Source organism: Saccostrea echinata, unplaced genomic scaffold, assembly GCF_033153115.1.
Source record: "Saccostrea echinata isolate AGI-Se365-2 ecotype Australia unplaced genomic scaffold, CSIRO_AGI_Sech_v1 ptg000016l, whole genome shotgun sequence".
Taxonomy (NCBI): Eukaryota; Metazoa; Mollusca; class Bivalvia; order Ostreida; family Ostreidae; genus Saccostrea; species Saccostrea echinata.
The window spans coordinates 12377270-12393984 of record NW_026889765.1 but is presented as its reverse complement, the minus strand read 5'-3'; the positions used below and the strand labels follow the sequence as shown (position 1 = coordinate 12393984).

The following is a 16715-nucleotide window of genomic DNA, read 5'->3' as shown; positions in this document are numbered from 1 at the left end:
GAAGAAGGCTGCGCAAAATCGCAGTGAAGCAGGAAAAACTGGAGGAGGCCCCCCACCCCCCAGGGACTAAATCCTATGCAGGAAAAAATTGTGGGAATAACCCCAATTTCTGGCATAAAGGGCGGTATCGACACCTGCGAGGTCACCGAAAAAAAACGGTACAGTAATGTGTAAACTCTCTCTCTCTCTCTCTCTCTCTCATGTTAAGCGAGATTCAATAGTTTTATTTTGTTAACAGGTTACATCTTACTATATTTGTTGTGCATCCGCGTGAAGCACTAAGTATCGGAAGAATTCTAACCATGGGTATTTTGAAAGTAGATGCATGCAGGCACGTAACATTGGGGGGGGGGGTGTCCAAACATAACTTTTTTTTACATTGTACCATTGAAAACATTCATTGAAAGACCGGTCCCCCTCCCTCCCCACTTTTTGGTGCAGTATAGTATAGGATTTTTCGAGTGAGGAAAATTTTCTTTTTTTCCTTGTCAAGTTTTTTTCTGGTAAGTTGAATTCATTTGCCCCCCCCCCCTCCCTTTCAAAAACGATGATACGTTCCTAGCATGTGCAAATGCAGTACACGTATAACTGTGTAATAATTCAACATCTGTAGAAACCACATGATATAAATACAATTTTAAAAAAGCCATGATTTTCTTTTTTTGTTTCTGTTTTTTAGATATATTGAGCGTTGAGCCTGCATGTTCAAGTGACAGTACATGTGCTAGTATTGCGTCGCAACGTGATTTACCAGTTTCATGCGACGTGTCCGTAGAGTCCGGACCCTCAAAGAAGAGGAAAAGGGAAAAAGACAGTGAGGATTTTTATGAAAACAAGTTATTGAGCATTGGGGAGGAAAAGCTTTCAATCATGAGACAGATGCTGGAGATTGAAAAGGAACGTTTGGTGTTAGACAGACAGAGACTTACTATAGAGACACAGCGTCATCAAGTGTACTTAGCCAAGCATGGTGTTACTTTTGAAGGAAGTAATATATAATTTGTACAGATACCTACATGACAGTAAATGATTCCTTATGGTTCTTTAAAGTTATTTTTGTAATTGATTTACTGATACGTTCATCATTTGAAAGAAAATACACACAGACTCAACCCTGAAAGAGAGAGAGAGAGAGAGAGAGAGAGAGAGAGAGAGAGATTTTGACTCGCATACTCATATATCACATTGAAAGCAACAAGAAATACTAGTGCCTTTCTTTTAATTGTAATACATGTAATTAAATTATTCCTCTTGATGCGAGTCCATTGAAGAAGTGTCTGAGAGATCCACGAATGACAACTCTGAATACGAAATTGAGGGGGCAGGGGTGGGGATGGGGGGGGGGGTTGGTTTAAAGAAATATATAACTTTTTTAAATGAAGAGAAATAGTCTCAAATGAAAAAGAAATATCATTTATTAGTCATAACTGTATTTCATTTGCTTTGATAAATGCATCAACAACAAAAAAGAAATCTCTAGTGGAAATTTTTACAGCTGCTTCACCTAGAAAAACGTCCTGTGATAAGACGACCTCTGATTCGAGCACCGTCATTAACGGTCCCTGCATAATCAGTCCCTCAAATTCTTCCTGTGTCTCGTGGACCTGGGTCTGGAAGGGGTATACGGCGAGAAATACACGTTGTGCAACACTACACAGGCTACTGTGATATCGCATGCTTTCTGAGGGGAATATAGAAGACTTCCACCGCTTGCGTCTAGACAGCGGAAACGTGATTTTAAAACCCCAAAAGATCTTTCAACAGAATTGCGGGTGCGGATATGGGCAGTGTTGTAAGGCTCTTCTGCATTTGTTGATGGATTATTTACAGGTGTAAGTAACCAAGGACGCAGTGGATAACCGCTGTCCCCCAGTAACCATCCCTCTGCAATCCTTCCTGTTTCAAATAAACGATTCAAAGCAGAATTTGACCAAATAAACGTATTATGTATTCCGCCGGGCCATTTTGCCACAATGTTAATAAATTTTAAGTTGGCATCACAAACCCCTTGGTCATTTATTGAATTGTAATTTTTGCGATTTATGTATAAATGTTCATCAACGCTTGGAGATTTAATCCTAATGTGTGTTCCATCAATACACCCAATGGTATTTGGCATATTTGCAATTAAACTGAATTCATTCATGTTTTTGGCCAATTCATTTGATGTAATAGGCATTCTTATGTGTATATTGGCCACATTAACAAGACACTGGGTCATATCTTTCACTAGTTTGCACACACTTGGTCTTGAAATGTTATGCACATCACCAACAACTGCTTGGAAACTGCTAGTCGCATAAATTCGTAATGCAGTGAGACAGGTAATGCATGAGATCTCATAGTAGGACGTTGTAGTTCATTTTGAAATTGTTCACATAAATCATGGATTAACCCAGATAGCATGAGGACAATGGCCCAATGTTGGGCCAACAATGTTGGTTATGTTGGGCCAATGTTGGCAATTTACGTTGGCCCAATGTCCTATTGCTCATTGGCGCGACGTTGGCCCAACATGTTGGGCCTATGTTGGTACAACACTGTTTGTTTATATGTCAACGTTGGTACAACGTTATTCTTACATACCAACGCCAACTCAATATTTTGTAACGTTGGCCCAACGTTGGACCTCAGTTCAAAATATAATTATTACGTTGGTTCAGCGTTAGTACAACGCTGTTTGTTGAAATGTCAATGTTGACACAATTATTCCTGATTACAAATGTCTTACAAACTCAATTAAATTCTGTAACTTTTTTATTTCCCAGATTATACGACAAAATTAATTTCACCAAGTTTGGCCAAATAAATTTTTCCTCCTGAAAATGTATCACAGTATATTCTTTGTCACTTTCATTAAATTATCCCGTGGAATGTAACTAAAAGTAGGAAGAGGTAGAAAGTTCAATCTTTCTCAAGTATATTCCACATCACGATGTCCACTACAAAATATCGCTTTGATATACATGTAAGAGTCTTCAAGTTCTAATTTGTAGATTTTAGGAAGGTCACATTTGAATCATTCATTCCTTTTTCTGTTGTTTATCTAATCCTAGAATCCATATTTCCCACAAATATTAATCAGTCCCTTCCATATGAAGAAAATGCCACATCAACCATATTTCCCACAAATATTAATCAGTCCCTTCCATATGAAGAAAATGCCACATCAACAGTCTCATAATATAGAAGGCTTTTCCATCCCGCCAATTCCTATAAACGTTAAGAACGTCATCAATTTAAATAATATTTCCAAATGTTTAATCAGCATCCCGCCACTGATGATTTAAAAGCTTACAGGCCATTGTAATTCTGAAACACACATATATTTTTAAAGCAATCCTTTAGTTTGAATTTCACATTATTAATTATCAATAACAAATACAAAAAACTATACTTACATTTCAAAGGTTAAAATTCATGCGTTCACTTATATGCTTTGTTCAAGCCCGCCAATTCCTATAAACGTTAAGAACGTCATCAATTTAAATAATATTTCCAAATGTTTAATCAGCATCCCACCACTGATGATTTAAAAGCTTACAGGCCATTGTAATTTTGAAACACACATATATTTTTAAAGCAATCCTTTAGTTTGAATTTCACATTATTAATTATCAGTAACAAATACAAAAAACTATACTTACATTTCAAAGGTTAAAATTCACTTATATGCTTTGTTCAAGCCCGCCAATTCCTATAAACGTTAAGAATGTCATCAATTCAAATAATATTTTCAAATGTTTAATCTGCACCCCGGTACTGATAATTTAAAAGCTTACAGGCCGTTATAATTTTGAAACACACATATATTTTTAAACCAATTCTTTAGTTTGAATTTCACATTATTAATTATCAATAACAAATACAAAAACTATACTTACATTTCAAGGGTTAAAAATTCTTGCGTTCACTAACAGACACATATGCTTTGTTCAAGTGCGGTACGTGACGGTTTGTGAAATTAAAAACTGATTAAGATGCCGGTTTCCTTGGAGACTGATGAGTCACCTGCCGAGCCAGTGAATTTCAACCACTGACCTATTTATTTGGAGCTCTAAAACACAGCACTTTAAATTTAATTCAATGATGCTAAATATAGAATCTACCAAGATACAACATTATACTATGTAATTCACAGACTTATAAAGTTTGTTTCATAATTTTCCATTTAATATAATATAGATCAATGTTTATAATGAGTTGCTTATTACAGTACCATCGATTTACAATAAATAAACCTAAATTGATGAATGACACTTTTCACAATATTGGGCCAACGTTGGACCAGCATTACAGACTACCGGTACAATTGTAATCCCAATATTCCCTCTATTGGACCTACTCCAGCCCAGTCTTACAAGCCCAACACAGAGCGGTGTCTCATAATATTGTCAACATTTACTAAGCTGGACCAATGTTGGACCAACATTGAATGTCCAACACTAAGTGGCCACGTTTCGTGTCAACATGTACTCAGTTAGACCCAAGTTGGGCCAACATTTCATACCCAACACACAATGGTCTTGATCCATGCCAACATTTACTCGGTTGGACCTATCTTGGGCCAACATTTTAATGTCCAACACATAGTCGCCATGTTTCTTGTCAACATGTTACTACAATGGGCCAACATTGGGCCAACATTGAATACCCAACACCGTTGGTTTAGCTTTCATGCCAACGTAGATCAACGTTGGACCAACATTGGGCCTACATTTGTTCCCCAATGCCAACACTCTACCAACCATCCAACCAAAAACCAACGTTGGCCCAACGTAGTCATGCTATCTGGGAAGGGTCTTGAAAGCCTATACCTTCTTATAATAGCTTCATCATCAAAGTAGTGAAGAGGGTTATCAATATCTCTAAATACTGTGTCACGTCTGATAGGACGATTTCGTCGAGCCAGCAACAACATGGGCGCGGCCATTTTTGCTTAAGATAGACTTAAGATATGTCAAAAGCTGTCCTAACTTTAAGATAATTCTTAAGAACTTTCTTAAGTTAGGATACTTTCGAAAACCCCACTTAGACTTAAGAATTGTCCTAAGTATATCTTAAGACGTTTCTTAGTCCTAAGATAGCTTCGTAAACATGCCTGCTGGTTCTCATGCTCAAATTTTTAGCTCACCTGAGCTGAAAGCTCAAGTGAGCTTTTCTGATCACATTTTGTCTGTAGTCCGTCTGTCCGTCTGTCTGTAAACTTTTCACATTTTCGACTTCTTCTCCAGAACCACTGGGCCAATTTCAACCAAACTTGCCACAAAGCATCCTTGGGTGAAGGGGATTCAAGTTTGTTCAAATGAAGGGCCACACCCTCTTTCAAGGGGAGATAATTAAGAATTAGTGAAAAATGAATAGCATCTTTAAAAAATCTTCTTCTCAAGAACCACAGGGCCAGGAAAGATGAAACTCATATGGAAGCATCCCCAGGTAGTGTAGATTCAAGTTTGTTCAAATCATGACCCCCGGGGGTAGGGCGGGGCCACAATGGAGGATCAAAGTTTTACATAGAAATATATAGGAAAAATCTTTAAAAATCTTCTTCTCAAGAACAGTAAAGCCATGAAGAGTCATATTTATACGGAAGCATCCTCAGGTAGTGTAGATTCAAGTTTGTTCAAATCATGACCCCCGGGGGTAGGGCGGGGCCACAATGGAGGATCCAAATTTTACATAGAAATATATAGGAAAAATCTTTAAAAATCTTCTTTTCAAGAACAGTAAAGTCATGAAGAGTCATATTTATATGGAAGCATCCTCAGGAAGTGTAGATTCAATTTTGTTCAAATCATGGCTCCCGGGGGTAGGGCGGGGCCACAATGGAGGATCCAAATTTTACTTAGAAATATATAGGAAAAATCTTTAAAAATCTTCTTTTCAAGAACAGTAAAGTCATGAAGAGTCATATTTATATGGAAGTATCCTCAGGAGGTGTAGATTCAATTTTGTTCAAATCATGGCTCCCAGGGGTAGGGCGGGGCCACAATAGAGGATCAAAGTTTTACATAGAAATATATAGGAAAAATCTTCTTCTCAAGAACAGTAAAGCCATGAAGAGTCATATTTATATGGAAGCATCCCCAGGTAGTGTAGATTCAAGTTTGTTCAAATCATGACCCCCGGGGGTTGGGCGGGGCCACAATGGAGGATTAAAGTTTTACATAGAAATATATAGGAAAAATCTTTAAAAATCTTCTTCTCAAGAGCAGTAAAGCCATGAAGAGCCATATTTATATGGAAGCATCCTCAGGAAGTGTAGATTCAATTTTGTTCAAATCATGACCCCCGGGGGTAGGGCGGGGCCACAATGGAGGATCCAAATTTTACATAGAAATATATAGGAAAAATCTTTAAAAATCTTCTTTTCAAGAACAGTAAAGCCATGAAGAGTCATATTTATACGGAAGCATCCTCAGGTAGTGTAGATTCAATTTTGTTCAAATCATGACCCCCGGGGGTAGGGCGGGGCCACAATGGAGGATCCAAATTTTACATAGAAATATATAGGAAAAATCTTTAAAAATCTTCTTTTCAAGAACAGTAAAGTCATGAAGAGTCATATTTATATGGAAGCATCCTCAGGAAGTGTAGATTCAATTTTGTTCAAATCATGGCTCCCGGGGGTAGGGCGGGGCCACAATGGAGGATCCAAATTTTACTTAGAAATATATAGGAAAAATCTTTAAAAATCTTCTTTTCAAGAACAGTAAAGTCATGAAGAGTCATATTTATATGGAAGCATCCTCAGGAAGTGTAGATTCAATTTTGTTCAAATCATGGCTCCCAGGGGTAGGGCGGGGCCACAATAGAGGATCAATTTTTACATAGAAATATATAGGAAAAATCTTCTTCTCAAGAACAGCAAAGCCATGATGAGTCAAATTTATATGGAAGCATCCTCAGGTAGTGTAGATTCAATTTTGTTCAAATGATGACCCCCAGGGGTAGGGTGGGGCCCAATGGGGGATCGAAAGTTTTACAGAAAAACATATAGAAAAAAAATTTCTTCTCAAGAACAGAAAAGCTATGTTAGTCTTATTGATATGGAAGCATCCTCGGGTAATGTAGATTCAAGTTTGTTCAAATGATGACCTCTGAGATAGGGAGGAGCTACAATGGGGGATCAAATTTTTACAAAGGAATAAATGGGAAAATTCTTTTAAAATCTTCTCAAGTACAACAAATTTATTTGTTATATTGACATGAAAGCATCATCAGGTAGTTTAAAATTCAAGCCCCCCCCCCCCCCCTGTTCATTACTGAACTGATTTGTGCCTTAGTCTAGCCAGTGTGCTCAGGTGAGCGATGTGGCCCATGGGCCTCTTGTTTTTTAAAGCTAGAGCTGTAGGGGTTAGACTTAATTTTCTTCTTTCCTATTTGGTAGGAGATTTTACATTTTACAGTTGTTAGTCTCACCAGAACTTTGGCTAAAATGGAAACATACACTTGTATTCCAAGTTTTATTTGGTTGAAATATACACAAGTCTGCATGGACCATATCTTTTTTAAGTACATGTGACGACAAATTTAAAATTACAAGGTACTAAGTGTAATGTTCATTTTAAACTTGGATTTTCTTACAATATTTTAATTTTTTTGTTAGTTTATACAACAGGCCATAAGGAAGGATTTTAGAAACATTGATGAAATCTTGACCCCTCCAGAGGGAATAGAGGAAGGAGTTTGGAAATATGAACATCTAAGGTTAGTACTGACTGTTGTTTTCAAATGATCCTGTGTACAAAATTGATTTAAGAAAGAAAGCACTTCAGTGCAGTGAAATAAGTGCTCTCCAGTTGATGTAATGGTAGATACAGAATGACAGGTGACTAATATCTTTCATTCTGCATGTTCCAGCTATAAACACCTAATAACTGTGGAATCGCTAATTTTCATGGGGGTATAATTTTCGTTGTTTTCGTGGAATGTAAGGACCCATGAATTCATATTCCACTCGAAATGTTAGAATTCCATATTGCAGTATGATGTTTCTCCTTTATCCAGGAAATCAAATCCCCTTGAACCAGTAATTTTCCCTTAAACCAAGAAAATTTGACCCCATGAAAATGATTTTACAGTACTATACTCAGAAGAGTGAGTACTGAACCTGAATGAAATTTAATGTTGATCTCCATTACTTCTATATTCTAAGTATTCTTTAGTGTCTAGATGTTTTTAGCTCAACTAAGCTGAAAGCTCTTGCTTTTCTGATCACATTTTGTCTGGTGTCTTCTATTTGTCTAGCTGTCCAGAACTGACCATCCATTTGTGTGTAAACTTTTCACATTTTTGACTTCTTCTCAAGAACCACATGGCCCATTGCAACCACACTTGCCACAAGGTGTCTTTGGGTGAAGGTGATTCAAGATTATTCAAATGAAGGAGCACACCCTCTAACAAGGGCAGATAATTAAGAATTATTTAGAATTATGTAGTGAAAATTTAATAGAATCCTTTAAATATCTTCTCCTCAAGAATCAGAGGGCTAGAAAAGATGAAACTTGTATGATTAATAGCTTCATTACATAGAGTATAGATTTTATATCACCGGGGGTTGGATGGGGTCACAATAGAAGATCAAAGTTTTACATGGGATTATATGGATAAAAAATCTTAAATATATGTATTGTTTTCTCAAGAACATTAAGCCATGATAGTCATATTAATATTGAAGCATCCTAAGGTAGTGTTCATTCACATTTGTTCAAGTCAAGGACTCTGGTTTGGGCTAAAATAGGAGATAAATAATTTAGAATTTATAAGATTAAAATATGAGAAATCTTCTCAAGAACAGCAAAGCCATGATTAGTCAGCATTGCAGATTCAATAGTGCAGATTCAAGTTGGTTCAAAACTTGGCCCTGGCTAAGGCTAGGGCCACAATAGGCAATCAAAGGTTTAGTACATGGAATTACTGTATGTGTACTTAAAAAGAGCAGGCTTTATATATTTATTTTATATTTATACCATCGTCTTCAACTTCCCTCAATATAATTTATTTTCTCTATGAGTCTACTCTGGTCTGTTTTTAGCAAATATAACAACAAATTATTTGTCATAAATGGGCCTTTATTAGAATGCCAAACAAATTAACCATACTTACACAATGTTTGTAAACAATTTCCAAAAAATATTGAACAGTGGACAACATTACAAGTCCAAGAAACGGTGGGAGGATGTAAATCAATTCAGATACATAAACAAATCCAAATCAAAAATTTGTTTCCATCAGAATGCATGGTCTGGAGATGAACAAGATCAAGTTACAAATCTATAGAAGCAAGAATTAATTGCGGCACTGAAAATTCCAGAAAAATTCTCTAATAACAGTAGAATAACAGAGATGGTATAATTTACTTTATGTTGCACATAAATACAATTATGTACACGTACAGTATATAGGAAAAAGGATTAAATATCTTCTTCTCAAAAACAGCTTACCCATGATTATACATATTATTATAGAAGCATCTTCAGATAGTGTAGATGATTAAAATGTCTTCAAATCATGACTGCATGAGGTATGGTGAGACCACAATAGGTGATCAAAGTTTTACACTGGAATATATTGGAAAAAATCTTTTAAAAAGTCTTTTGAAGAACAGGAGGATATTAGTTATCCAGGTTCAGTCAAGGGTGTACTTGGATTTACCCCGGGTTGTATTCCATAAACCCTTCTGCCTTTGGAATAAAACCCAGGGTAAATCCCTGTACACCTTTGATTGGACCTGGATAAAAAATTTATTTCCTAGGCCTAAAAAAAAAAAGAAAATTGTGTGTTTCGGGTAACACTGATGAAAAAACTAGGGTAGGTAGGTAGGGAAATCTTTTTTTTTTTTGGATTTTTTTTTTTATGTATGACCACTGAAATATAGATAGAAAATGATGAGAATATTACTCTGTATTTCATATAACACCAAAATGTTTGAAAAACATCAGACAACTAAATTTTACAGTATCATATCATTTTAATTTTTCATTTTCTCTTCACTTCAGCAAGTACGAGTGGTTAAGTTTCAAAAATGTGTTTGACCCTTGTGGTTATGACCTCAGTGGTTTCGTTCTGAATCAAAAAGATAACAGTTTAATAATGGATAATTTAAAATTCTTTTATTAAGTATGTCTTCTGCAAGAGAAAACTTTCATTTTTACACAAATCACATATCCTTAATCAATAACTGATTAAGATAGTTTTAATATATATTTACATTTCAGATGCAGTTTGAATTCAGATTAATATCATCTTTATTTATACAATTCATTATTGTAATTTTGAAGCAATTATATTTATACCAGTGAAGAAAGTTTTTGATCTTCAAAGAATTCGAAGGCTGTAATTGTGTGAATGTTAATTATCTAGTTATTGTTTACACTGCAGCTTGTCCCTGCGTTTGTGGGTTCTTTACAAAACATTCAAACAGGCTTTCTTTTATGAAAAAAGTGATCTAAAATATTCTAATACACATTTATCAAAATCTATGATTTTAAGAAAAGAAAGATAGAAAATAATTTTTATTATATGTACTTATTCATTATTTGTGCTATTTATATGACAGAAACGATCTAATTGACACAAATATCTATAAAGCCTTTTGCTCTCTATTGACAGCTGCCGTACACCGACACACCTGTGTGTTTGTAAACATGTTGGTTCATATTCACATGTGTGCTTGTATAGCTTATACATACGTAGTATGAAACCACGCGGGACGAACACGTAATCGGGACGTAACCACCCAATACCATTTCAGCTATGTCACAAAAGTTTTGAATTACAGAAATATCAGTGTGAAAATTGTATTATCCAAAAGATTTCCCATTCCATGCTGCCGAACATGTCATAATAACGCTTGCATGTTGATTTAAATATCGTTAAATGTTCACTGTAAGTCTGAGCCTTTTAAAGACATTTCTTAGGAATGAGAAAAAAATATTCTGATAAAAACGGATTTTACATAGAAATAATAGGAATTTTAATCTGATAAATACGGACATCGAAAAAAATTTTTGGATCGGCTCTTTTTGATAGGTTAGGTCGGGTTACCCGAAACACACAATTTTTTCTTTAGGCCCTATGAAACCAAATCAATTCTTTGCAGACCCACGTCCAACCAATGGTGTTTCAAACTATCGATAGGATTTACTACATGCTACGATGCATAGCGTTGTTTGTTGTTTGACATCCCTCTCAAGAATTTTTCACTCATATGGAGAGGCCACCACTTGCCAGTGGAGAGATGCAAATTTTGACCTTTACTCGGCACTCAGGGCCATTGAGCAGTGAGGGATCTTTTTCATGCCAGCATCTACTGCGACACGGGACCTCGGTTTATACAATCTCATCTGAAGGACCGGTCTCTATGTCCCACAGTGGGATTCGAACCCGCGACATAAGGATTAACTCCTTACTCCACGACTTTAGAACAGACGCTCTACTACTGTGTCACACAGGTGACTAGGATGCATCGTGAAATCATGTTATTTGCTTTTTGTGATAGAAAACTATGCATTGTGACATTTTTTTACCCACGGCTCAAGCCGGGTGTACAGAAATTTACACCTGGCTTACAAACCAATCAAATCTTATGTTACAAGCTAGGTAGGAAATAATGAAGGTTATTCAGGTGAGCATTGTGTCCCATTGGCCTCTTTTTTTTGAGCCAGTAGCAGAGTGTAAAATTTATCTAGAGATATTTTTTTTTTTTTTACTTTTTTAGACAGTTTTGTATGGAACTAAATGGACTCTGTGTGAAATTACAGGTAAGTGTGTATAACTTTTGTTTTTTGTACATGTAATAACTTAGCTGTAGAACTGTACCCTCTGGTTGAAAAAAATTTGGACGAGCTACAAATTGAGGCATTGTAAAAACTTTACCATGCTGGGGTTTTTTGTCACATGCTTATTCTATTATTGTATTATATGTGTCCCCCCCCCCCCAAAAAAAAAGCATGGTAACCAATACATAACCATATATTTTACTCCTAATCCTGTTACTTTATTTACCTTTAAACAATTCAAGCAGTTCATGTTGCCATGGAATGTCAATATCCAAGAAAATGAATAAATAAATATTAAATAAAAATCCAAGAGTGCTTTTCCAAAATTTGTGAAATTCATGGACCCTTGATCAAGATTCTGGAATTAACTTGGTGCTCTGTTGATCATTTAGTGAAAAGTCATTTATTCTTTGAAAATCTTCTCTTTTGCTCCTGGTTATTTAGCAGACAAATTAAGTGAATGAATATGATAAACAAGGGTGCCTCTTCCAAAATTGTGAAATTCATGTCCCCTGGGTCAGGGATTCTGTTGTTAGGGCAGATAAGATTTGGTGTGGATGTATTAAAATTATGTATCAAAATTTTACTCTGCTTCAAGAAAAGTTATTCCCCTTCATTATTTATCACTGTTAATAATGTAATTGATAGGTAAGTCGAATTAAAAAAAAATAAAAATTTTCATCTCTGCTGGTCAGAGACCAGTAGTAAGGTGCAAGTCATCTGTTTGCTGTCCAGAGACAATTTTTCCAAACACTGCTCCTTCTAGTTTTGTTCCAATGTCAATATTACTGTTCTAAGTAATATATGCTGATACATAATTCTTTATATTGTTTTTTTTTTAAAAACAGTGTTACCATCATGGCATGGTTACTAAAAATAGAAATTTCTGTAAAATTCTTACAAAATGCTACTCTTGATGTTTTGGTTCAATTTCAACAAGACTTGATATATAAAAGTACACTAAAATGGTGTTGCCATGATAAATACATAATTGAGCCAAAGGCTCAAAGAGCTAATGCTATTGCCATTTGTGCATAGAGGCTTAGAAAAGAAATATGGTTGAACAATTTATCAGGAGAAATGATGTCTTGGTGAACAAAAATAGATATTGCTGTGAAAATCTTTAAAAACACTACTCTTCCTACAGTTTCGTTCCAATTTCAGTAAGACTTGGTACTCAAGTACACTGTTCTAAAATACATAATTCTATTAATTTTTAATTTTTGACAAGTGGTGTTGTCATGGTGTTGTCATGGTTACTAAAAAAGTAATTTCTGTTAAATTCTTTCAAAATGCTATTCCTACAGTTTTGGTTGAATTTCAATAAGACTTGGTACACAGTTAGGGTATATGAAGACAAACCAAGTACACACAGTACAGCTGCAGTGTCATCAAAAACTTCTGGTTAATGTACTTAAAAGGTTAAAAACACTCTTTGTTTAGGCATGCCATATGGTGGGATTCATTTTTGTACGAATCTGATGTCAACTTACTGTTTATCAATGCATCCATCTGTACCATATATAACATTTTTTGTTGTAAATTTCTCAGCAACTACTTATCGCAGATGCTTGAAAGTTTAGCACCCTCTTTGTTTAGGCATGTCTTATGCATTTTTGTGCGAATGTTATGTCAAATTCTTGTTTATCCCTTTGTCTGTCCATAAATGAACATGTGTATTCACATCAGAGCGAGGGTATTATAAGTGAGCATTGGCTCACAGACTTCTTGTTGATTTTGTATTTGTTTGTTATTTTAACATCCCTTTTAAGAATTTTTTTACTCATAGGAAGACACCACCACTTGCCGGTGGAGGGCTACTAATTTAGACCTATACTTGGCACTCAGGGCCATTGAGCAGTTAGGGATCTTTTTCATGCCAGCACCTACAAAATTAAACTTCCACTATGTAATGGAGCTTTCACATAAGTGTCATCTCTTCTGACCCAGTATTTCTTGAGAAGAAGATTTTGAAAGAATTTTTCCTATAAACTCTATGAAAAACTTTGATAACCGTAGCCTCAAACTTCCCTCTAGGGACATGATCTGATCGAATAAAACTGAATTTACACTTTATAATGAAGCTTTCACATAAGTTTCAACATTTCTGACACAATGGTTCTTGAGAGAATTTTTAAAAAAATGTCCATAAACTTTCACTAATTCTTAACTACTTCCCTTGCAAGAGTGCATGACCCTTAATTTGAAAAACTTGAATCCCCTTTATCCACGGATGTTTTGTGTCAATTAAGTTTGGTTGAAACTGGCCCAGTAGTTCTTGAGAAGACACTGAAAATGTGAAAAGTTTACAGACAGACAGACAGACAGAACACTTGACAGACACAATGTTATCACTTAAATTGAGGTTTTAGCTCAGGTGAGCTAAGAATGTCAACACCAATTATATTGGCACATGTATAAGAATAATGCAAAAAATAATTTCCAGATAATCAATACTATCGAACCAAAAAATATAATATTCAATCATCAAGTATATATAACAAGAAAAAAAATTGACTGATTTATCAAATATATCTTAAGAATTACAGGATCTTGACATATCATAGTGATGTACACCAATTCCAGACACAATTTTTCTGACCAAAACCTTTTCTCCCTACAGTATTGTATCCATATAAGTATCCATATCTGTATATGTATTGTGGTATGAGAGGCATCTCAATCCCGATGACTTAACATTTAATGAAATTTCCATCGTTATTTGTTTGGTTTTCAAGCAGCCCCATTCATTGGGAAATAGCATATGGTAATATTTCTAATAAAAAATGTGTTAAGCTCCTGTAAACCCCTATCATATCTTTGGATTTTTTTTAAAAAAGAAAATGAAATTAAGTTAATTTGTATTTGTTTAAAAATTCAATTGCAATTTTGTTTCAAAACATTAATTGGGATTCCTCCTCTATATTTCTTAACATCAGGACATTTTATGGCATAACAGTTACCCCCACCCCCCACTTCCACTCTAAAATACAAAAGACAATAATATCAACAAGATCAATAAAACCGTGTAGCAGTTTTTCAAGAGAGACCTTTCAAGTTGATTACACTATTCGCTTCCAGACCCTTACCAGTATATGCTTAAAAATGTCAGTTTAACCCCCCACCCCCACCGGCACACATACAAACTACAAACAAACTCTGTAGATTTTCTTTCAATCATTTATTTTAATGAACTAATTGAAAGATACATTTTTGTGTCCCCCTCTCCAGTTGAAATTGCTGCTTTCGCTTACTCCTACAGCTGTGATATGGTATTGTGTCCCTTTGGCGGTATTAACTTGAAAAACTTCACGGTGACACAAAATGGGTATTAAAATGAAAAATTAATGCAATTATTAAATTTGATTTTCTTTTTAGTTCTTTTGCTGTCATACATGTGTAATATAATTTATGGTTAGGTATAAAAACTGTTTCAGAATACAGTATTCATTACCTTAACTCTCTTTTAATCACAAAGAAAAGAACATTATGCTATGATTTACAGTCCCTGAAACGTTCTACTTCCCACTTGAACGGTGAGCGAACGCTGAACGAACGGTGAACGAACGCTGAACGAACGCAGAGCGAACGGTGAGTGAACGATGTGTGAACGCTGAACGCAACTTGGTGAACGATGTGTGAACGGTGAACGGTGAGTGAACGCTGAACGCGAACGGAGCGCAAACGCGAACGCAAAGTGAACGGTGAACGAACGGTGAATGCAAGATGAACGATATATTCGGAATGCCTCTGATCTTTTCCTCGCATTGAAACTATTTTATTGTATTATAATGTCAGGTCCCAAATAAATAAATAATAAATGAGTAAACCAATAAATGAATGAATAAATAAGTCAATAAAATAAATTCTCCAAAATTGTCCTAAGAAAGACAATGCATGCACATTAAGTTTTTAATCACACGATTTTTATCGCATTAAAACATTGCAATTGTTGCCGAACGCTGAAGTATAAAAGATATTTTTTTTAGTTGGAAAATAAAAATGTTTATTCTTATTTGATAACAAATCAGAGAAAACTTATGACTTATAGAATGAATTAAAGCGGTTGTAACATCCATTCATATATCTCCGTGTCAAGGCGATTTCGTGTAAAGTAATGAAAAAAAAATTACAAAGGTCAGTGGACGTTTTGCATTTATACGCTCGTATTTTAAATTTTTAATACGATAATATATTATGTGTTATTTCTTTTTTTCATGATGATTTATTGAGCAGACTTCTACATGTATATGTTGATGGCCGTGGTTATACTCGGACAAGATAATACAAAGATACATATTCATATTATTTGTTATAAATTCAATTTTCAGAACTTGATATTTAAGTAATATGCTGTTAAAGTTTTTATTAAACAGACAAATGAGAGAGAGAGAGAGAGAGAGAGAGAGAGAGATTCCGTTTTAGCCTCCCCCCTTTCCTTTCAGGCTTCACTAAATGTTTGTACCTATATCAAAGAAAACCTCTGAATTTTTTTTTTCTAAATATATCAGACAGTGAAAGTAACTTTTTTTTTTTATCAACAAATCATATCCATTTGTTTGACAATCATACTCGTTTTTATGTTCCTGCTTCAAGTTCACACGAAGTCCACGTGCTTGACCTGTCAATCAAAATCATTCGACACTGGGCAGGTGTGAAAGTTTCGTCACATCGAAGATGAAGTGCGAGTATTTCCAACAAGTTATAACATTTATTTTTATCATTTCTAGATTTGATTCCAACATTTGAATAATAAATGAATAAAATACATTGGGCATTAACACTTGAATTTGAAACGTACTCTCTGCCAATTTCAAATACCACCGCCGACACGTGTACATTTTGAACTACTATTGTTTTGTGACTTTTTAAGATGCATGTTTATTTGAAACTGAAATTTTTGTTCTAAAAAAGACCTTAACTTTTTTTTTT

At 35.0% G+C, this 16715-nt stretch overlaps 1 protein-coding gene across 1 annotated transcript in view; it reads left to right on the top strand.

The window, feature by feature from the left end:
* The window catches only part of LOC133188460 (MOB-like protein phocein), a 97444-nt gene that overhangs the window by 30631 nt on the left and 50098 nt on the right, over positions 1–16715 (top strand). Inside the window, exons 3-4 of the mRNA XM_061323898.1 lie at positions 7610–7710; positions 11723–11765. Of these exons, the coding sequence (XP_061179882.1) occupies positions 7610–7710; positions 11723–11765 (144 nt within the window). The remainder of the gene's footprint in view (positions 1–7609; positions 7711–11722; positions 11766–16715) is intronic.